Source organism: Amblyomma maculatum, chromosome 2, assembly GCF_055883805.1.
Source record: "Amblyomma maculatum isolate TAMU_Amacu chromosome 2, ASM5588380v1, whole genome shotgun sequence".
NCBI classification, from domain to species: Eukaryota; Metazoa; Arthropoda; class Arachnida; order Ixodida; family Ixodidae; genus Amblyomma; species Amblyomma maculatum.
This window is the reverse complement of record NC_139345.1, coordinates 83,731,918-83,754,376: the sequence shown is the minus strand read 5'-3', so window position 1 is coordinate 83,754,376 and position 22,459 is coordinate 83,731,918. Positions and strand designations below refer to the sequence as shown.

At 42.4% G+C, this 22,459-nt stretch overlaps 1 protein-coding gene across 1 annotated transcript; it reads right to left on the bottom strand.

Moving 5' to 3' along the window:
* Positions 1 to 2,805: 2,805 nt before the first annotated feature.
* LOC146199158 (endochitinase-like) lies at positions 2,806 to 18,744 on the bottom strand. Its single transcript, XM_084592728.1, has 8 exons — positions 18,454 to 18,744; positions 15,209 to 15,430; positions 9,256 to 9,518; positions 8,164 to 8,267; positions 7,362 to 7,485; positions 6,181 to 6,372; positions 5,541 to 5,663; positions 2,806 to 3,093 (listed from the first exon to the last, which is right to left on the bottom strand). The coding sequence occupies exons 1-8, from the start codon at positions 18,587 to 18,589 to the stop codon at positions 2,905 to 2,907; spliced, it is 1,353 nt and encodes a 450-aa protein (XP_084448854.1). The 5' UTR covers positions 18,590 to 18,744; the 3' UTR covers positions 2,806 to 2,904.
* Positions 18,745 to 22,459: the final 3,715 nt, after the last annotated feature.

Here is a 22,459-nt window from a genome sequence, read left to right as displayed (position 1 = left end):
AAGAGGCTGACAGGATAGCTCGAGCATACACTACTTTCCGAGCATCCGACGGGTCCGCGGAACTTTTGCCAGCACCCAAGGCATACTCGGCCATACTAGAAAACTATAGAGGAAGGAGAATGCGATATCCCCCACCGCACAGTTCTCTCACCAGAGAGGAAGCTGTCATGTGGAAACAATTACAGACGGGTTCATACCCAAACCTACACATACTAAACAAAATGCACCCTACCATATACGCTGACAGATGTCCGTGGTGCGATGAAAAACCAACACTATATCACATCACATGGGCCTGTCAAAACTTAGATGCGGTCCCCAAAATTCGAAACACGAGTACGGAGCAATGGGAGACTGCTGTCCAGCGACCGCTGCGAAAACCAGCAAGGTCTGGTACAGCGAGCCCAACGGGCTGCAGTAGCCAGCGGAGCCCTGGACTGAGGGCAACCGACCATTGTGCAAAAGTGGACGAAGTCGACGGAGAAGACTCTTGTGGATTCAACAAGAAGACATCTCTGAAGACGTCCCAAAAACCGCCAAGTAATATAGGGCTAAATAAAGTTTTTCCTCCTCCTCCTCCTCCTCCTCCTCCTCCTCCTCCTCCTCCTCCTCCTCCTCCTCCTCCTCGGTGTTGTATGGAACGCAAACAACGCGTTCCGCTAACGAAGAAGCGGTGCGTCCGAGCTTGCCGGGGACGTCATCACCCAGTCGGTATACAAGCGAAAAAATATAAAATAAAAAAAAAATAGAAAAGTAAAAGAACTGAAAAAGCATTGTCCGTAAGCGCTAATTGCTATCTCGTCGTATCCTTAACGGCAAAGTCTATGCGCCCCTTATTTTTATTTTGCAGATAACATAGATAAATGCTTTATGATATCGCAAGAAGTAATAAAGCTCCAAAACGGTGGGCGGCAATTTATCTGGCTTGGTGCTGCCTTTCCCCTCCTTCCCATGAGTTTAATGGTGTTGTTAGGAGGGAGTTTGCTTTAATCTCTGACTTCCGCTTTGTAATTGGTATGGCTTTCCTTGGTCACAAGTTAGCTGCGTCTTCAGACCATGATGAGAACCATTTTAGCGTTCTCTCTTGCTCTTGAGATGAAGATCGTGTGCTGCGAGACCTTGAGGCAAGACCTTGTAAGATAGCCTCGTGTGCCTGCGTTCGTGTCTTTCCAGTGTGAGCGATTAGTGTGGGCGGTGCTCTGTACACGTTTTGCGGGTTTGTTCTAAGCTCGCGGCTAGCCAAATATTTCTGATTTGCACCATGGGGCGGGGGGGGGGGGGGGGGGGGGAGGGTTCTTTCGTTTTTGAAGTGCATGTGTGTGGCGTCTTACCTATTGGCGAAGAGGCGGCACATCTGGCCCTGAGATGGCTGAGTAAATATTTTTAGGGCTTATAGCCTGGTAACAGCCCTAATCGGCTGTCGCTTAGCTGATGCCGTCTTAACGGAGATAAGAAAATGGAATGCTCATATTAAAGGTATTAGATGCAGGTACATTTATTATTTTTTTTCAATTACATGTTTTTATGACGTAATACATCAATACAACGAGCATGGCGAATTTTGAAGGTTGAACGATTGGACATGGCAAAGTGCGCTTGCACTTTCTCCTGAAGCATTGCCTACACAGTGTGGCCAGGCTTTATAGCATAGTCTTTCCCCTCTAATTTAATAGCCTCTGCAGTCACATTATCCTCGCCAGCTCGTCACAGCGATGTGTTCTGTGTCTCCCCCATCCTAAAGTCTGAGCTGGCACCCAGGACAGGAATCATACGAACTAGAAGAACGCCATTTTGTTTTCCCCCTTTTCATTAGGCTTTCTTTTTTTTTTTCTGCTTTTTCTTGGCGGGACCTCAAATTGTTCCATATAGTTCTTCCTCTGACAATTACGTTCTGACTACATGAGCCTACTGTATAGGCCTTTGTAGAACTCCGCAGCTACTTTGACATTGCAAACTTTGTCTCTCGGCGCATAGACCGGATTCCATTTCGATAGCAGAATGTCAAAACGGAAATACGTCATTAGCTTTCTCGGTCGCTCAACACCATTGGAACACAAAGCACCGCGTCACAGAAGCAGGAATTGTGTGCCAATTGTCGCCGCCTTACCTGACTTTATTACGCTGATCAAGCTGACAATTGGGAGTTAATATCTATAGGAACATGCGTGTATTAAGAAAAGCTAACCAAAATAAATCGTGTAGGAATACGGCTGACTCTAACTGTCCATTATTAACATATGCCCTCTTACTGCAGTTTCTAAGAGTTCATTATTCGAAGGTAGTTAGGTTCCTGAAGGGGACAATTCGCACCTCTCTATGTACACCTGGCGCATAAATTATGTGCAGAAGTGGATTTCACGAGCTAAAAAGCCCCTAATTTTAGCAATTCTGTGAAACATTATTTTGACTATCTATTAATACCAGCGCAACGCAGAAAAAGACCCGACTAGCACACGAGGACACACAAGCACTGGTATTAATTGATAATGAAATACCAACTGGGACGAACTCCTACTTAATTTTGATTGCCCTGCATATGCGTTTTCTACTGTGCGTTGTTTCTCAGAAAAATTCTAGTTGTTGACCCCAGTGCTTTTCTGGCCCCCCCACAACTAATTCTTACTTATATTTGTTGTCTGATATTTGCTTATTTTTGCTGCCTGACATGAACAATGTGTTGCAAATGGTCTCGCCATGTGGATTGTTTCTTTTTGCCATGACTTGCACGCCGAGTAGTGATGTTGCGTTAGCTTCACTCCCGGCATCGATTGTGGTACACTTTCATAAGGTGATTAAGAAAGTCACTTTGTTTTAGTTGGTAATTTATTCATAATAATCGTGAATTTGACACCAGTTGCACTGGCAGGAGTTCTACACATGTCTCGAAATATAAATATTGCTTTCTCAACGACGGATTAAGGCAGGCGATGATTGCGATTGATTTGCCGTAAGCTCTCTCAGTGCTTTCTCGCCGACCTTGTTGAATATGACGGTCATCAGAGGGTTCTTTGGTCCGCAAAAGCCTCGGAAGTCGTCCAGGTCATTGTTGAACACCATGACGCCGCGGTAGCCTTCACGCATGACGAAATCCATCTGGAGTGATGCAATAAAGGGAGAAATCAGAAAACATAATTTATACCTTCAGTTTTTATTATTGTCAAACCTACTAATTAATGAGGTGTTTCGTTTTGTTAGATAAAGCTCCCTAATAGGTTTCAACTTGTACTTTTTCCCATGTTTACACAGAAGAAAACATTAAGCTTGGTTGGTTAAACCGACATTATTCAGCTCATTTAGACATCTGGACAGGCAGAATATGACCAGGCTGAGGACCCCGCGTTCGCCTTTTGTTGACGGCATGAGGAGAAACAAATGTGAGGTGCAGTTTCGTTTCAACCAAAAATGAATTCAGGAAATGCAAAAAACCCCTGACCTTCATGGGGGGCTACTTAGTGGAAATTAGTTGAATATACGCGGAGTACTATTGCAATACTCGGTATTATGCTATTGCTGCGATTGCGTTTTTAGATAAGAACTGTATATATTTTTGACGTCTCGCAGCGCGCAGGCATCCACTCTCCGCACGACAGCTGATCATTATGCTCGCACTGATTACTGGATAACTACTGAAAATTCTGGCACGGACACGCAGATGGCGTTCGAGAGGCATTTCGATGTGTTTCATTTCGGCATTTCGAAGACCGCCCACCCTTCTGCAGCGCCTTCTGCGAGGCGCTGCAGAAGGGTGAGCGGTCTCGTGATCCGTCATGGCCACGTCGGCGCTCTGGTAGCTTATCCCGTCAGCTCTTTTTTTTTTTTTTTTGTCTAAAATATTTCTACGAGTTTGAGGCTGCATTACAACTCTCTATGTTCATGCGCTAGTGGGACAAAGGTTTCCAGGACGCATCATAAGGAATCAAAGTCAATAGCTTTCTTTTGCCGGTGTTCAGAGACGACTTGACGGTCTGAAAGTCGGCCCCTGATGTTGGGACATGAGCTAGTGAAATCAAGAGATTGCAAAAGACTGTGCCGTTTGTGCGCCATATTTGCTTTTCTCGTGTTCTGAAAACTTTAGCCCCAGTGGTACGATGAATGCCCATTCTCGAGGCTTAACTTTTTTGCGCACACACTGAGCACTTTTCGTTAGGAAATCAGGCATGAGATGGCAATAATTTAAGATCTATATTCGCCGCGTAAACGTGGCGTGCAGAATTTTTATAGCGGCTTGAAAAAAAATTGTGATATTAATCATACGCATTCAGCAATACAGCTTTGCAGCTTGAGAGGCCTATTTTAACTGTGTATGTAATGAGTAAATAGAACAGGTTAGAAATCGGTTGACGCAGATTGTAATAATATGCATGGAGCATATTTTACGCGATAGCATAAGGGCCCCATGCCGCAGAAAAGCGGCGTTGTTTTTGTCGTTTTACCGTTGTAACGCAAAAGTCCGCAATGAATGAAATAAATAAAATTACATAAAAGTACTCCGAACATGCCGATATTCGATCTCCTGGCCTTCTGATTGCAAGACGAGCGCGCAACCAATACACAAAAGTTCCACACTGTTTCGTTAGAGTAAAGCGGTGTTTTGTGTAAGCTTTGCCGTAAGCTGTGTCATTAGAAAGGAGCTATTACGGAATTAAAAGAAATTGAGAGACTAACAGTACATTTCCGTAAATTTCGCGATTTGCTAACATGCAATTTGGTGGCGATATCATGCCATCGGCAACCAGAACTCGACCTAGCACGACTTAGGGTAGATGACGCCACCAGGTTACTCGTGAACCGCGCTTCACGATCTTCTTGCACTGCGGCGTCACCAGCTATCTCACACTGTCAGCCGTCGACCGCAACTGCGCGCGCTGTCAGCTGGCTGTGCAAATTTTAATGAACGCGGAGTAATGACTGCTGAGGGAGTAATTACAAGGGAGTAATAACTGTTAATTTGCGTCGCTACATGAACGCACTACTGTAACCTGACCTTATAGACCTTTAGGCTTAGCTACGCCTGTTAGGCTTAACTAAACCTGATACGCTTAATTAGGCTTAGGAACGTCCAATGACTCCAATTTGTATTCATACAGCTTCAACTTCATATGCTTCCTTGTGCTTCACACAGGTTTAATTAGTGTTAACTAGGCGCAATTAGATATGACCATGACTTTGGTCATAGTTATGTTACTCATGGGAGTCAGGGTCACGCATAGCAGGACGTAGTATAGCCGTGTATAGCAAGCTAGGCTTGGTTGTTGTATCAATACCCGGTTAAGCAGGCGGAAACCGGGATCCGTAAATCGGCGAAATCCATCGTGCAAGGTTAAAGTGCGTTCGAACTAAAATAGGGAGTACTGTCACTATATAGATCCGGAAGCTGTTGCCGGTGATACAACTGAAAGAAGAAAATATTATTAGTAGGCGTTAGAAGAAGTCCTAAAGTCGAAGAATTTTGTGTTGCTTTTTTAGTCGTAATGCTCATTTTATGTTTATAGCCCAAATGATGTGGTCTACGTGTCTTTTATTTATTTTGTTTACTTCACCTTGTGAGCGACGCTTTCTTCATCTTCATATCCCACCCATTGGTTCTTTCGATAGGCATATGGACACTTTGCTTCCGTATCAAACACCCGTGTCCAGTTGCCTGACTTCAAGTCCACGCATATCTGCCAGCAGGACAACAAAAGAAGAAAGTTATGCCTGTCAGAGAAAGTTCATCAAAAATGGCACATTTCCTGCAGCTCTTCATTCTAGCTCAGTTTAATGTTGCACGTGATCTTCATGTAAGCTTCAGCAATGGTTGATTAAATCAGCTAGGTTTGTCACAATGTTTAAGACTGAGAATAAGAAGTAAGCAACTTTCACGAGAGCTTTCCTTTTGTTTTACTTTTTTGCGACTTCTTTGTTGAGTTAAATACAACTTCTATGCAGTGTATGCAAGTCCTTGGAAAAGTGCATCAAACTCATATCAGGCGTGTAATGACCCCTCCAAATTAGAGTAAAGGGTCGGGTGCCACTAGTCTTCTTTGATTGGCAATTTAGTGGTGTAACAAAGGAAATAATTGAAAACCTTAAGAAATAAAGATAATCTAGCTTGAATAAATGTACCTTTTTTGTTAAAGTATACACTACGTTGTTGTTCTGAGTGCCGAAAATGCAGAGAAACAAATCGCCGAAATCTACCTCATAGTAACTTTTTAGTTCGGTCGACCTCACGAAAGGCCCTGCTTCGGCTTCCTCTTCAGCATCTATGCGGGCCTTGACTCCGTGGTCTCTGGCGTCTCTGAGCACGTACGAGCGGCCGTAGAAGGCGATGCCCAGCATCAGCTTTTGCTTTGGGGCGCCCATACGGACCAGCCTCTTCATTCCTTCGGCCTGGAAGGTTGTACAATGTGCGGATAGAGCGCGTATGCAAAGCGGGAGATATACCAGTAATTCGGACCGCATAGCTTGGTATAACATCTACATAAAACAGAAAAGCGCTCACTATATGCACTTACTATATTATTGTAGTGTTAGGTGTATACAATGAAAGTTATCGATCTTGATCAATCGGCTATTTATCATTGCTAGCACAGGCATGCAGTTTAGAAAATGTGGGATTCTGTGAAAACAATCTGTAGAGGTTGCCGCAGCATCCCTGAAGAGATGTTCACATTGCAAAGTATTTGTGTCTAGTTCCTGCGTGATGGCGATATGTTCTTATGATTCTTTAATGAACGCAACGAAATTGTAAAGTACATAGAACTTACAATTATTATTTGCACTATTTTACCCGAAGAAATGTGGCAGCTGGCTCAGCAGAACGTTTTTCAGTTATTTTTGGTGCTTTCTGTAAATGTGCCCTTGCGTCTTTGACATACAGTTATAGTGAGACTCCTGCACTTCATAAAATTAGTCGACCTTTTCCCGTCTATTTAATACTTTCATCATTTTTCATCTTACACCCCACTGATGCCCTGAGGCAATAAATGTCGTTACAAAATAACAACAACGAACAAATCGACCTTCTTAACCATCATTTTATTTCTTAATTATGTAAACATTGTTGGAAATGCCCTAATATTATTATGTCTAGTAAACTCTTGTTTTTAAAGCTTGTTCTGCTCTTTAACCGAGCAGCTGAAACTGCCATATAGTATGAACGTAATCCTCTTTACACAAGAGCATAAAAGTTCGAGTATCTCGAGAGAATCTGCGGATATATTGATTGTTATAATATAATCTTATTAGATGCGGAGAATTTGTATATAAATAATTTCTCTTTAAAAAATGCGCTTGCTCAAAATTTATTGGTGTGCATATTGTTACGTGGAAACAATATCTAGAGCTGTTAGATTACAATGATCACAATGGTTACTCACAATGGTCAGACTTTGGAAGTAAGGAGGATCCGACGATCTCTTGTAAAGAATGCTGTGCATGTCAGTGAAGCGATTCCAAGGCCCCCGAAGGTCATACGCAAGCACGTTGAACCAATCCACATAGCTGCAACAGCCGACATGATGCTTATCAATGATGTTGCCTTTTATTCGCGATTCTATGCGAGATTTTAGCAATACTCGAATCGTGGGCTTGCGATGAGTATCTATGAAGAAAACTAGTAAGCCTCCTTATTGTATAAACTCAGAATGGAAGGTTTCCCATCGGGCGACATTTCACATATGTGTTTATTTTGCTGGCAGGGCGAGAAACAAAAACAAAATACTTTCATTAGTAAATGTGTCCAAACTAATCCTATGACAAAAACATTTTAAACCGAGATCAGAGAAAATTTAAACCCGCGAGTGCACAGGGTAAATAAATATCGGGAGCTCCAACTTAGTGATGCTACAGCATCCACATAAGAAATTGACGGCTGGACAAAACATTGCATAAAGCGAATATTAAAGTATGCCTGGGGTATGCGTCTGGTTGAGTTACTCTTTTCTCGGAATAGTGCGAGCTGTTTAATGGCTACTTATTTACGAAGGAAAAAACAAACAGTTTAATTGGTTTACCGTGCTTAACAGGCCCTCCGGCAACTTTGCGAGTGCCATTGGGCAAGAAGAGAGAGAGAAACTGAAGAAGAAACTATATTGCGATAGAGCGTAAAATAGTTCGAATATCCGTGCCAGCTTCTTTCGCTAGTGTCACTACCATGAGAACGAATCAAATCCAGCTCACTTTTGCATGGCACGAATGTCATATCCACCGCTGAGGTAGTTCTGGTCCAAAGGAACCGCAGCCGTCAGGTACAGCGGCCGTCGGGCGAAGGCTGCTTTCAGTTCCTAGATAGACAATAGCAGCACGAAAGAACACAACAACAGGATGCCAATAAAGAAAGCACAGACAGAGAGATCGGTTAACCTTACTGCTCGAGGTAAGTCATTCGGAATTCTCCTGGTCATTCTGACTTACCTCTAGGGGTAATGACTTTGCAATGAAATGAGAGTGACCAAAAGGGAGAGCTTTAGCTCTCTATGATCTTGTAAATAGCCTTGTAAATATGATCTTGTAAGCATTTTGTGAATCCAAATGCAGATAATTACTCGCAGATTAAAGCGCAGTGACAATATTTTCTTAACTATTAAAAGCCAACGTGTCAAAAAAAAAAACGTCCGATAATGAATGGTTTGATGCGTTTAAATAGAGTGATGCATACCTTCTGCGCCGACTTAATGAGCGCGATAAGGCGCGTTCTCAATTACGTACGGTCACAGATTTTACTAGTCAATATTTATTGCAGCACATGGGAATTTAGTACAATGCGGTAGGCGGCACTTGCAATTTAGCTTACGATGTATGTTAACTCGAACAGTGTGAACTGTTTTTTGCTTTGCATAGTTTATATTTACTGTCCCACTTTTGCCTTTCCAATCCTTTCATTAAATATAATGTTTATAGTTATTAATGTTATTCAAATTACATGCTGATATTTTTATTGCAGCATTGCTATTCAGACTTCGTATGTCTCCACAAAAGTTTTGAAGCTCTGCTTTCCAGAGAAAAAAAAAAATATTTGGGCATGTTATGAACTGCATACAAACGGATGGGCTGCCAGGGTTGTCGAAGCATAAGGAACACACTGCAATCGAATTGTTTAGTTAAAGTGTGCAGTGCGTTTTTTTTTGTTTTTTGGGGGGGATTGGCGCGGCTGGCTTGTAAACCAAACATCTCTTTTTATTTTTGCGATGTTTTAAACAAGACTTGTAAGTTATTCGCTGACTGGAACCATGCATTTCTCTTGTGTGACACCATGTCCCAGCACAGATTCACCTTGAGCAGAAGCACGAAGTTTCGCTTGTCCTGAGGCGTGCCACCACGTTTTTGGTATCCCGGATACTTCCACATGATCTCCAGGCCGTCGAAGTCGTGGTCATGCATCCACCGAAGGACGCTATCGATGAATTCAGCCCTGTTCTCAGGAGTGCTTGTCATGTTGGAGAACACTTCACCTCCATGGTCCCAGCCCCCGACAGCCAGCATTGTTTTCAGGTAAAGATGCTTGTTCTTGAGATCGGTGAAATCGAGGTATTTTCCTGAAGTGTGCACAGTATGACATGTGTCCACAACGCTTGGAATGGGGTCACGAAGCTATCCCCATAAAACCAGAAATTATATACTGTCTAAAATTATGATGCCACTATTATCTGTGACAGAGTCGAAAGAGGATTCAAGCTCAGTGCGGTTAAAGTGAAAATAAACAAATGTAAATCAAAGGTCAATGCAGAAACATGTTTAAATTTTACAGCAGTTCACAGAAAATTGTTCGCAAAACTGTGGTGATATTGGATTCGCGGCTAAATCTATCAAGTCTGATTATTTCCCAAGCGCACAGAAATTATAATTTTATAAAATTACAAACTTTCGAGGCCGCTTAGGCGTTATTAAAATGTTGTACATAATACACAAAACATTTATGCTTTCAGAACCTCCAGGCAGAAATAGAAAAAGCTGATAATGTTACTTTAAATAAACGTGAATTGGTGTTTTCGTTTTTTTTAAATGCTTATATGCTAAACGGACAATCGCAAGAGCCTTGACCAACCAGTTCTAAACTAGGATAACATCAATAAAGAAGAAATCCTTTCTCTTGTTTCACATTTTCTTGGTTTGTCCCGCAAAAGCGAACATGACATAAGTTTCGTATTTAAAAAAAAATAATAAAAATAATATATATATATATATATATATATATATATATATATATATATATATATATATATATATATATATATATATATATATATATATATATATATATATATATATGTTTCATAAAAGTCTTCCAGGATCCAGAAATATGTATAAGATGAGGTAGGGGCGCACAAACGAAAACAAAGGTTTATTTCCGACGTCTCGGCCGGGGCCCGGCCTTCCTTGACGAAGGCCGGGCCCCGGCCGAAACGTCGGAAATAAACCTTTGTTTTCGTTTGTGCGCCCCTACCTCATCTTATATATATATATATATATATATATATATATATATATATATATATATATATATATATATATATATATATATATATATATATATAATTGTCCATCTTTAGTATTATGAAATTTGTGGTAATACTGTCTTGTAAACATTCCTGAGTAATAAATAAAAACACACTTGTCAAAGTACGCTGCACTGTTATCTTGCGCGGCCGCAAAGTAACTCGCTGAATTCAGTGTCAACTGCAGCGTTTTTTCTCGTTTTTGTGTTCTCTGTTTTAATGACTCTGTCCAAAGACACTGTTTTGCTTTGGAAGTGTTTCGCTCTATGAAGGTGCGTCCTTGGTTACCGATATTCAGGTCTGTTTTTGAGCCGTGTTGTTGTGCATTTACAGCACACTCGAAGTTTCATATCTGCGGTTCGGAACTCGGAACTCAGAGCTCAGAACTCTTTATGCTTCAGTGGTTCCGCAAGTACCAGATTGCAACAGGCAAAAACAAACCTTATTGAATAGATAATTGTGACTAATGCTAAGTGAAAGCTAAGTAAGCAACGGTGGCATGGATGGCAGAACATCCTTTTCTCGTGCAAGAGGACCGTGGTTCAAATGTCAGTGCCGCGCGATTCTGCATCGGATTAAAAACATCCTCAAATCGATTGTATTGCAAACCAGGTTTTGAGTGTGACAACAGCATTTGACCATTGGTTTGTAGTACCTGGCCACGACTTCGTAAATGAATACTCCAATAAACCCAGGGCCCTAAGTCCCCAGCGGCTGCTGAGTAACTGACTACGGTGGCGGTCAGACCTGTGAAGCAGCGGAGTGTGCTAAGAACCTCTGACTCCGAACAAGCCGCCATTGGATACTGCCACTGGTAATATTTAATACTAGAGCCCTATATACTGAGACTAGTCTAGCGGGGTTCTTCGTGGAGTCAGAAGGCATTCAATGGGATATTATGGGGCTTAGTGAGGGTAGGAGGACAGATGAAGCATATACTGTACTAAAGGGTGGGCACATATTTTGCTACGAAGGCTCAGCGGAGAGAAGAGAACTAGGAGTTTGGTTTCTTCTCAATAAGTATATAAATGGTAACATAGAGGAGTTCTGTGGCAATAATGAGAGGGTTTCAGACGTTATAATCAAGCTCAATAGTCGGTATAAATAGAAACTTCTGCAAACCTACGCGCTTACATCCGGTCGTGAGGACCAGGTTGTCGAAAGCTATATATGAGGACATGGAATCGGCTATCAAGAAAGTAGAAACGCAGTATACTGTACTGGCGGGCGACGTCACGTCCAAGGTAGGCGAGAAGCCGGCTGGAGGCAAGGCAATGGGTTAATATTGCGTTGGCTCTAGATATAGCAAGCGAGGATTTATCGGTTGAGCTCGCAGATCAAAGTAATTACCAGTTACGAATGCCTTCTCCAACAGATGGAAGAATCGGCAATGATCATGAAGAAGCAAGAATAGGGAGTAAGTTAGTAATAACTTTATTTGCTGTGCTGCACGGTTTAATGCGAAAGGGGTCTATGTCTCTGAATAAAAAAACAAAACAAAAACAAATTGACCTAACCCTGCATTGTGCAAGACGTAGGCGTATTCGGAAAGGTGCGATGCGATTATATGGTAAGGTCTCGAATTATTGTAGATTAGCAGATGGAAAGAAATAAACTAGTACGGAAGGAGCGGACCAATGAATAACTAGTGAGAGGGAAGTAGAGGAACTGAGGATCTCGCTACAGAACAGATGTTCAGCTTTAACCGAGGACGACGACCGTAGTGTAGAAACGACGAATGATAATTTTTGAGATATCATAACTCAGTGCGCATTAGAAGCAGGTGGTAATATAGTTAGACATGATACTGGCAAATTATCTAAGGAGAGTAAGGATCTAATTAAGAAACAACCATGAACGCCTCTGACCCAACAGACAGGATAGAACTGGCAGAGCTATCAATGCTAATCAACCAGCGTAAATTTCTCAACGTAAGAAAATATAACATGGAAAAAATCGAGCGCGCAATAATGAACGGAGGTAGCCTCAAAATAGTCAAGAGGAAACTAGGTATCGGCGAAAATCGAATATATGCGCTGAGAGAAAAGGCGGCCAATATCATTTCTAATATGAATGAGACAGTAAAAGTAGCCGAGGAGTTCCATACGGACCTATACAGTATCCGAAGTAGTCAGGAGAATAATTAGATTGGCGGTAGTGATGAGCAGTCAGACGTTCCGCCAGTGACGAAGGACGAGGCTAAGAAAAGTTTAGAAGATATAAGAAAGGCTATTGCCCAGCAGTGGGTTAGTCAGGCCGGTGATGATTATGTTGAAGAAGCGAAATCTCAATTTGAGGCCACTCAAAGAAGGAGCACGAAGTGCTTTTGCTCCACCTTTTGACTAATATGCAAGTGAAAATGACCCCTCACATAATATTTTTATAGTAGTGCGTTCAAAATTGTTGTAACTCCACTGGAGTTATTTTACAAAATAACTCCAGTGATTCTAAGCCGCATACAACAATAACTGAAATTACTTCGATACACCGGTTACACTGCGAACTTTTATGTCCACTGTAAAATAAAGGACGGTGATTAGTCGAATACAGAATATTATTTTTTTTTATTAGTTAGACCTAAATAAGAAAAGTGCTAATGTCAATATTTCTTTTAAGTACGCACCCGCAGTGGAAGCTCTCTCAACAGCACTGTCGTCGCAGTATAAATTTCAATGATAATCGTGCGTACATCGTGATCGGTTTGTGTAGGCTTGAGCGGCTGTTTAGCTATTTTTTGTGTCATATTGTACCATTTTTTGCATCTGTAACCATGCTGCAAAGGTAATGTATGACTACTTCGACTGAGCTAGTTTACTGACTGCGTTCTGGAAAGCTGGAGCTTCTTTTCGAAAGTCGGAGGCGCTGCCATCGCACTTTTCCTTTCTTTGTTCTTAATCAGCGAAGGAACGGCTTCAAAACGCACATTAGTGAGCCATTACGGTGAAACAACGAGACCGTTCTGCTTGACGAGTGAAGAAATTAAGCTTGCCATTTTTTTCATTCAAAGTGAATTGGCAAACTTTCCTCCTATATCCGACATCAAAACATACGTGAGAGCAGCAGAGAAATCAGACAAGTTTCACAAGTGTACTACTTTGTCTCCAGGAGCCACTGACACATGCCAGGGAGGCGCCCCTTCGTGCTCGTACCTAGCATTCCTCCCAGAATAAGATGCCGGATGTAGTAAAGCCTGCGCTTCCACTGTGAACGGTCTAGCTGAGAGCACCTTACTTGCTGACTGTCCATGCCTGATGCATCTTGGAACTCCATTGCTCATTCATCATTCTAATCTACAGCAGATTACACTGTATTGCTGAAATATCCTTCTAGTGAAGCTTGCACTGCGGTACCACTTTTCGGCTCGCTTAATAGTCAGCAGGGGACATTTTTTCTACTCAATGTTCTTTCCTAAGCTTTCAAACAAAACCTAAAGCGGTCGAAGGGCACAAAAGATTAAAAATATATGTACATATTCAGTTCTATATAGCTAAGGATGCTGCTCTCAAGACGTCAATTATAGTGAGAGGGTTCTGATTGGTACCTATATGGTGTAGCTAACTACAAGTTTGTACTGTAGCCTTGCCTTGGAATGATGTCAAAATATTTTAGTATAGATTAACTTTTTTTTAGTTACGTTCTTTTCACGTTATTAACAAAAAATCAACCATTTATTCACTTTGAAAGCCTTAACAACCTGCAATATAAGTTGTGCCATTTTTAGGCAACCCAGAAAAATACAAAACAAAGATGAGTGCGAAAATTACTTATTGAAAGGAAAGCAACCTTTCACACATATTATGCAGTAGCCGAAGCAGTTGAATTTGTACCGAGTTGTGATGTGGGGGGCGGGGGGGGGGAGAGGAAACGTCGTGGCTAACCGGTGCTTAATCATACCGTATCTCAATATTGCACGCTTTCAGCAACCACCGCACGCATTGTACGCCCGCACCACCGTGGAGCAGTGAAATAATGATGCAGCGGTGCTCGACTTCTGTGCCCAAGGATGCGGGACCGTATCCAGCGGCGGCCGCTTTTCGATGGGGGCGAAAAGAAAGACGGGCGTGTGCTGTTTGATGTCAGTCAGCGCACGTTAAAGAACCCCAGATGGTCGAAATTTCCGGAGTCCCCCCCAACGGCGTCTCATAGCCTGAGTCGCTTTGGGACGTTAAACCCTATAAACTAAACTAAACCTTACAAAACAAATCTAAACATTGCATGCCCGGAGTCAAAGGCTTGTATATATTAATACGGTACCAATTCTAATTTCATATGGTCAATGAACTCAGCCTGTAATCATTATATGCTGCGGATTCCGGGATGTCTCAACTGCTCAATGCCGATTTAAGGTGAAAGCAGTGTGGATTGAATGAAAAGGAATTACATTATTTCACCTGAATATACTTTCTCTAAACGTTAAGCAACGGGTCTATATAGTTTGGTTGGTAATGTTCAAAAGTGATTAAGGCAAGCGGGGAGACTGTGAAAAAGTTTGACCACCTGGCGTTGTTTAACATAAATGAAATGAACATTCACTGGCATAACTGAGTACACGGGTGCCTTGTTAGCGGCCTCCATCCTAAAAAAGCCGAGAACGAACCCGCGTCCTTGGGGCCAGCAGTTGAGCGCCCTGACCGCTGAGCCACCGCGGCAGAACAAAGCGGATGTACTCTTGATGAAATACCTATGTTGTCTCAAGTACAAGAAACAGGAAGAGAAGTGAAAACTCATACGTTCGTCCTCCACGTACTCCGGGATCACACTCTTGAGCTCGAAAGTCTGCTCGTCGATTCCAACGAAGGCCAGCACGACGTAGGTGCACATGTCGAGAGGCACGTCTTCTACAAGGTAGTTAGCCGGGCTCGGACGTTGACTGGCCCAACCATAGTAGTAACACACCACGGGTACTTCGAATTTGTTGCGAGGTATTGTAATGCCCTGGACGGCATCGCGTCCTGCCACGGGAGTAAAGAGAGTTGGAGGGAGCAATGGAATTGAGGGCACTGTAAAAATATGTAGATGTAATTCTATGCATCTAAAAAGATTTTGTTCCGGCTTTTTTCTATGTACTTCAAAGATAAGAAGTGGTCATTTCTTGGCACGCAAAGAAAGTAGCAGGACGTGTTAGTCACAACTATCTTGTAGACTAACAGATTGCTCTTCAAAACCAGCTAAATGTGGCCGTAGCTGAGGCTTACTGCAGTTTCGCTTCACGCCTTATTTTTTTTTTTTTCAGGTGAGAAAAAGAAGCGCTATTTGATTGATATTTTACTCTGGTGGGGCAGCTTTTAAAATGATGATACCATTCATTTATGCTAACTGAAGTCAGAAGGTGCCTCATTCTGCGGTATTGAGGCACTGTTGACTAAAGACATCAATGTAAGTATCACTCGATGTAAAAAAAAATGAAAAAGAAACATCGTACTGGCAAAAAAACAACAAAGAGCGCGTTAATGATACCCCCTATCTAGATCGTTGATGTTTGTGGGCTAAGCAAATTTCTTAATATTTTTGGAATGCATTTAGCTCTCGCTGTGCAGACTTGATCTCTAACTTTGCTCCTACAATGTGTATCTACTGCTTTCACCAAAAATAGTTAGCGTTTTCATTACCTGCCATTTGTAAATGCTGCCCTTTATGTGCTTCAGTGACTTCCGAAATTTATGAAGGTGTTCAGTATGCGGTGAAATGGTGGATATGTGAAATATAAAACTTCTTGTGTCAGTGAAATGCTAATTGAACCTGTTTAATATTTAAACTACAGGACTTGATACGGTTGCCGTCATTGTTAGATCCAGCAAGGGGTCTTTATCATTCAGTGTTTATTTCGCGTCTTGTATTGAAAAAGTCTTCGTGACATTTTTACCTGCGTTGATGCATTTTTCGGACACTGGTTCAAACAGTGGTAAGAGTTGCTTATTATTTGTATTCAGCTAGATGTTGTAGCATGCGTTATTAGGAAGTATCCTAAATAAAAAAAAAGGCTGCAGGGACATGTTTAAAATTTTTTAGCTACGAATCACTTTCGGAAGAAAAGGAGGTATTGGAAAATGGCTAGCATTGTCCATTCTTTTCAGGCTGGGAATTTTTCATTTTGTGCATACTTGCATTTTGTTTGATCCACAATCGCCTTGAATTGTATTATGTGAGAATCCTTGCTTTAAAGAACAGCAGTATTTTAGAGCGCGGAATGAGTGTGGTTGTGTCCGCTTCGAGTATGGCGTACACATCGCTGCCACATATGAGAATGCATATGAGAATGCCAGTTACGAATGTAGCTAAGTTCCGGCGGTGTTCTGTGTGCTATAAGCAACCTATTATCTATGCCAAATTGCTTTGCAGAAGCAAGGAGGTATATATTAGTTCTGAACTGCTATCAATTTATTTAGTTGGAGCTAGAATTCCGAAACTGGCCTTGAGCTTTTACATGCGATAGCCCACGACTCGGGACAGAAATATTGTCCTTTGTCGTCTGTGGTATAAATGGTTATACGGATGGAGCAAGAAGCGTAGAGCTGCCAGTTTGTTTCCATCTCCTGCATTGTATTAGGCTATGTGTTGGCCAGATGCAGCTGCATCAGGCAGATGAGGCATCAGTCTCTTACTTAACTAGTGGCATCATGCAGCACGTGTCCCTGTGATGCCAAGACGATGTATCATTTCGCTTTTTGTTATGCTTCTCGAGCCTACAATTCTACAAAACCTTGCCTTTATAGTTACGTACTGCTATAACAAAGTGCGCTTTAAATTGGCTGCACTGTTTATTGGGGCCAAGTGAACGCACATGTTTGTCTCTCTCTTCATTTACTGTCAGCCATGATTACTTTTCTAGAGCGAAAACGCCACTTGACGCGATATGACTCAACCAAGAATCTTGTGGCTTGCACAATTTTAAGGTTGGCATGAGGCAAGCGTGCATAACCTCTGCCGGGCTCGGGGGAAAAAATCTTCGAATCGGAACGGATTCGAATCAACTAATTTCTCGTGAAAAGCAAGTACAGAACCTGGTAGCTATCGCCGCAGCAGATCACCCCATGTGTTTTACTGTCCCTCTCTCGTGCTGTGCATTGCATGCCATTCTCATCATCAACTTCCCTCCGTACACATTGGATCCAAGCACATCGCTGCCGCCTTGCCCTCTTAAGCATCGTTATGAGGTCCCAATTTCTCATGGAAAGCAAGTACACAACCTGGTAGCTATCGCCGCAGAAGATCACCCCACGCGTTTTTCTTCCCCTCACTCGCGCTGTGCATTGCATGTCGTTGTCATCAACTTCCATACATATACATTGGATCCAAGCACACCGCTATCGCTTTGCCCTCTTAAGGTGCGTTAAGCGGTCCCAAGATTTTATAGCGCGGTACCCCTATAGAGTCCTCAGGGACTGATTTCAATGGCCTTTGTCTTATGCCTTACCTTGGAACTCTAGCCTCGAGCTAAAAGCAGAAATGAAGCGTTTCGCTCATACTTCGCACTGGCCAACGTAGTTAACTTGGCTGAAATTTCTGAATTTCAAATGTTTAAAAGAGCGTGACTGACAGCTGTGCACCAAGTGGAGCCTTGGACGAAGGCGTATACACATGTCGAATGGAACAGACATTGACACTGCCCTCAGCAAGACGACTTTGACGTTTGGTTAACGTGATGACAAGAACGGGCTGAAAATAAAATGTGAATTACAACGCAGGGATGGATTGTCATAACGACAAGGAAATATATTTCACATTTGTTTTATGATGAATGCACAGTAAGGTATGGTTCATAGCTGAAAAAAAAATCTGGTTAATCTCAAAGATAGTGACGCGCTAGGACAGACAATCAGCATTATAACATTAGCTTTTCAGGCAATTAAAAAAAAAATTCACAAATAGCATACTTCGAATGTATTTTCAGAGAGAGTAGCATGGTAATTAATACATGTTTCTAGGAGGTACAACATTTCGAAAAATCTTGCGTGGCGTATACAAGTAGCTTTACCTGCTGTTACCGCCGACGCTGGCCGAAGATCTGTCAGCAGAAGGAACAACACTTGCACCAAGAGCCAACCACATTTTTCGAAGCTCCAACGCTGGCAGGAGCAAGAATACCGGAAACTTTGTGATGCCTGTTTCATAGCAGGAAGTGGTGACTGGACCCCGAACACTACGCGCAGAATTTTTCACTGACCAAGTGCAGAGTTACCCTCAACTTAATTCAGGACTGTATATTGAAACCTAGTCCTTGAAAAAGGCCAGTCGTTGCAAAAAAATACCCTTGTAAGAGTCGTAAACAGCCCGCGCCGTTCCGCGCCGTTTGTGAGACTTTTCCCCTAGACGCCCGTGACATCATACTTTCCCCGCACGCAGGCGGTTGCTGTCGCTTGAAACAGAAGGAGCAGCGAAGATTACCGCGTGTTATGTTTCACAACCGGCTCTGGAACATGGCTCGCTCAGCGGTCCCCAAGGGCGCATGCGTCGGCGGCACCGTACTATGACGGCAAGCGAAACGACGCAGAGATGACTGCGGGCTACTCTCCGCTCTAAGCGTCGTTTTTCTCTCTTAGAAGACGTCGTTCTCGTTCTCGTGTTGCTATTGCAAGTGGGTATAACGTCGGCTCGCCGCTTGTGGGATGTTGTAGGAAGTAGTGTTACACAATTACGGATTGAAAAAAAAAAGCAAATTTCGAGCAGTAATAATTGGATCTACGCCGTTAAGAAATGCATTTAGATGCCCAAATGCCATGCTCTGTTTTTCACGACCACCAGTGAGAAACCTGTATGTTCACTGGACCATTTTGGAGCCTTTAAGGAAGTTTTCATAATGTGTGTCCACTAGCCACACCATAAGCTTACCTTTAAAGGCTGTCGGGCAGTGATCTTCGTCAAATCGGTAGCTCGCGCTTGTACACTTCTGGACCTTACAGTATTCACTTGTCGATATACGCAAGAAGCGTTTTTTTTTTTTTTTTTTTTTTTTGGGGGGGGGGGGGGGGGGGGGGGAGGCTCGTCCACGTCACCCGTATGGCTTCTATTACCCCGCTGCGCAATCTTGGAGCAACATAGCTTCAGGATATTCGCTTTCACCAAGATATGATTGGAAGCGTCCAGAGCTTACGGAAAAAAATAGTATCAGCAGGTTTGAAGGTGAATGACTTTGCGGTGTGCGTAGTAAATACGTATATAGTGTAGCGACTAGTCGACAACATCAATCGCCTGCGTACAGGGAGCTTGTGGATGGCACGCGCCGTTGAGAGTTGAGCTTTAGTAATCACGATGTGTAGACCTTATACAAAATTGCTGCCATCTAGCGACAAGCGCGCGCCTTTCCGTCATGTTTGAGGTAGTTAAACCAAGGAGAGGGAAATGCAAGTATAGAGCAGACATTGCAGTAATAGATTTAGAGTAATAATATTATGGTAATTTATTTATTTTTCAGTAATTTGCAATGTAATGAATTACTTTTAGGTCTGTAATTAGGTAATGTAACGAATTACTATTTGGCAGCAATTTTGCAGCAAAAGTAATTGATTCCATTAGCAAATAATTACTTTTCAATTACTTACTCAATCAATTACTTTTGCACCACTGCTCTTTCAATAGACAATACTGAGAGAGTGCTGCAAAGCAAGAACGATGTGCGGCTAGCCTGGGCCAGCGTAACGGATCAGCCAAAGGAGTCAAAATTGAGAAATCTATGTCTGAGACCTCCTGCGTCCTGTTTAGCCGGACTTATAATAATAATAATAATAATAATAATAATAATAATAATAATAATAATAATAATAATAATAATAATAATAATAATAATAATAATAATAATAATAATAATAATAATAATAATAATAATAATAATTTATTTTCCTTTAGTACAAGGAAAGGAAAGGAGCAGCCGCTAAAAAGCTGCTTCGAAGAGCAGCTTGACGGGGCGGCTGCCCCTGCATATGGCGGCATTTCACAGCAGAGAAAGTCACGCCCACACAGTGAGTAAACAACCAATGAAGAAATAATTAGACTACAAAAAAACACTAGGTAGGCTTATAGTGCGGCTATCCTATGGGTAGTTGCAACCATTCCCCAAACAGCAGGATGTCAGCCTTCAGGGGTTGCGTGGCCGCTGGGTTAATGGTCGTTGTCGCCGATAATACGATAATACCGACATATATCGCCCCGCCGTGGTGGCGCAGTGGTTACAGTGCGGGATCGGAGGGTGCGGGATCGAATCCCTTCGAAGAACTTCACAATGCATGACTTAATGTTTTGAAAATAACCGCAGATCACTGCGAGGAGACGTTGTCATCACTGAGTCGGGAAGAGGGGCGGGTTCGTCACAACATGACACTATCAACAACCGAGGCCAACGAGCTTGAGGTCTTCCAGTGCAGGAGAACTACAGAACTTTGGACTAAGAAGTGTAAACAATTTCTAAGAGATTCTCTTTTCGTATAAACCTCGAGCATGGCGCCACACAACAACCGAGTCATTGTATAAATCCATCTAATCATAAAGCAAAGGATTCAAGAACCTACCTAAACCTTTCTAACCAAACACCGGAGAGACCACACTTTCAGCAGAACGTTATTATCTTCTCAAACGCAAGACTTACCCCGGAAGAAAAAGCACTCCTATCCCGTGGATTGAAAGTCTGTCCAAATATGGGACGATATGACGAATAGAAATTACTTAAGGATCTAGACAATTTTTCGCGAACCGTAAGACTACAGGAATATTTTTTCAAAAAACCTAGCAGGAATTCTGTCTCACTTCCCCGGTCTCAGGAAAAGGGGACTCCTAGATCTGGTAGGGAAAAGCATCTGGACCTGTACATAAAAGCTGTACAGCGGGACATCCTTCGCGCTTTCGAGACCTACTAAACCGGACCCTCTAAAATTTCGAAGAAAGAACGTAACGTCTTAGTATCACTTAGCCAGCGAACGGACATCATCATCAAACCTGCCGATAAAGGAGGTAGTATAGTAATTTTAAACAAAGACGAGTACATTAACGATTGATATTGTCAACTCAACAACTCAAATTTCTATAAAATACTCCCATCAGATCCCACGCCCGAACACCAGGAAATTAAAACACAGACTCTAAAGCAGCTCACCGAAATAGGGGAAATACCACCGCGAGTAAGTCAGGCACTAAAGGCAATAGATCCGTCCCCAGGGCGTTTCTACATGCTTCCGAAAGTGCACAAAGAAAATCATCCCGGTCGACCAATCGTGTCCAGCATTGGCACGCTCACAGGACCAATATCTAACTACATCGATTCCCTCATCAAACATATCCCTCCCAAACATACATCGTACATCCGCGACACTAATCACTTTCTGAAAGAGTTATCTAAATTTACTGTCCTCAAAGGTGCCCTTTTAGTGAACCTTGACGTGGTGTCCTTTTACACGAACATTCCTCACGAGAAGGGGATCCAAGCTCTGATCACATCGTATGAAAAACACAAAGCCCCAAACTCTCCTAGCCAAACCGCCATCGTGTCACTCGCTAATCTTGTTGGACCTAGATGAACCTTATGTATGCTTTGTCTTATGACTGCCAGCTAGGGCTTAGGTGCTTCATTAGAAAGAAACTAATTAAGGAAGTAAAAGTTAAGCAAGTAGCAAGGAACGCTTCCATTTCGCTTACCTACGATGCGGAGCTCACTGGAAATTTCCTTCAGTCGCACGGTGCTGCCGCAACAGATGGCGCGAGCCGCCGCCCGATTCAAAGCCATATACCTCCTTCCATTGTCTCCAAAGCATTTGGGTTTAAACGCTATCGCGTTGAACTGTTAAACGCGAAGCTTAAGCGTCCTTCAATGTTTTTTCTCTGGTGTAAACTCATCAAGCTGCTCGAATCAATGAGTTATTAAAAACGTCACTCATCTGGACGTCAACGAAGCATGGCTAGTTTCTTCTTAGGCATCGCTAATCATTGAAAAAAGGCTACACTGGTCGTAATGGGGCGACTTGGTTCACGTTTTTATTAACGATTGAATACAAAGA

Excerpts from the sequence above, each read along its gene's own strand:
- LOC146199158 (XM_084592728.1), bottom strand. The coding sequence starts at position 18,589 with ATGAAACAGGCATCACAAAGTTTCCGGTATTCTTGCTCCTGCCAGCGT. Across the intron at positions 5,664-6,180 it reads AACTAAAAAGTTACTATGAG|ATATGCGTGGACTTGAAGTC; the intron begins GTAGATTTCGGC and ends TCCTGCTGGCAG. Across the intron at positions 3,094-5,540 it reads AAGAAAGCGTCGCTCACAAG|ATGGATTTCGTCATGCGTGA; the intron begins GTGAAGTAAACA and ends GCATCACTCCAG.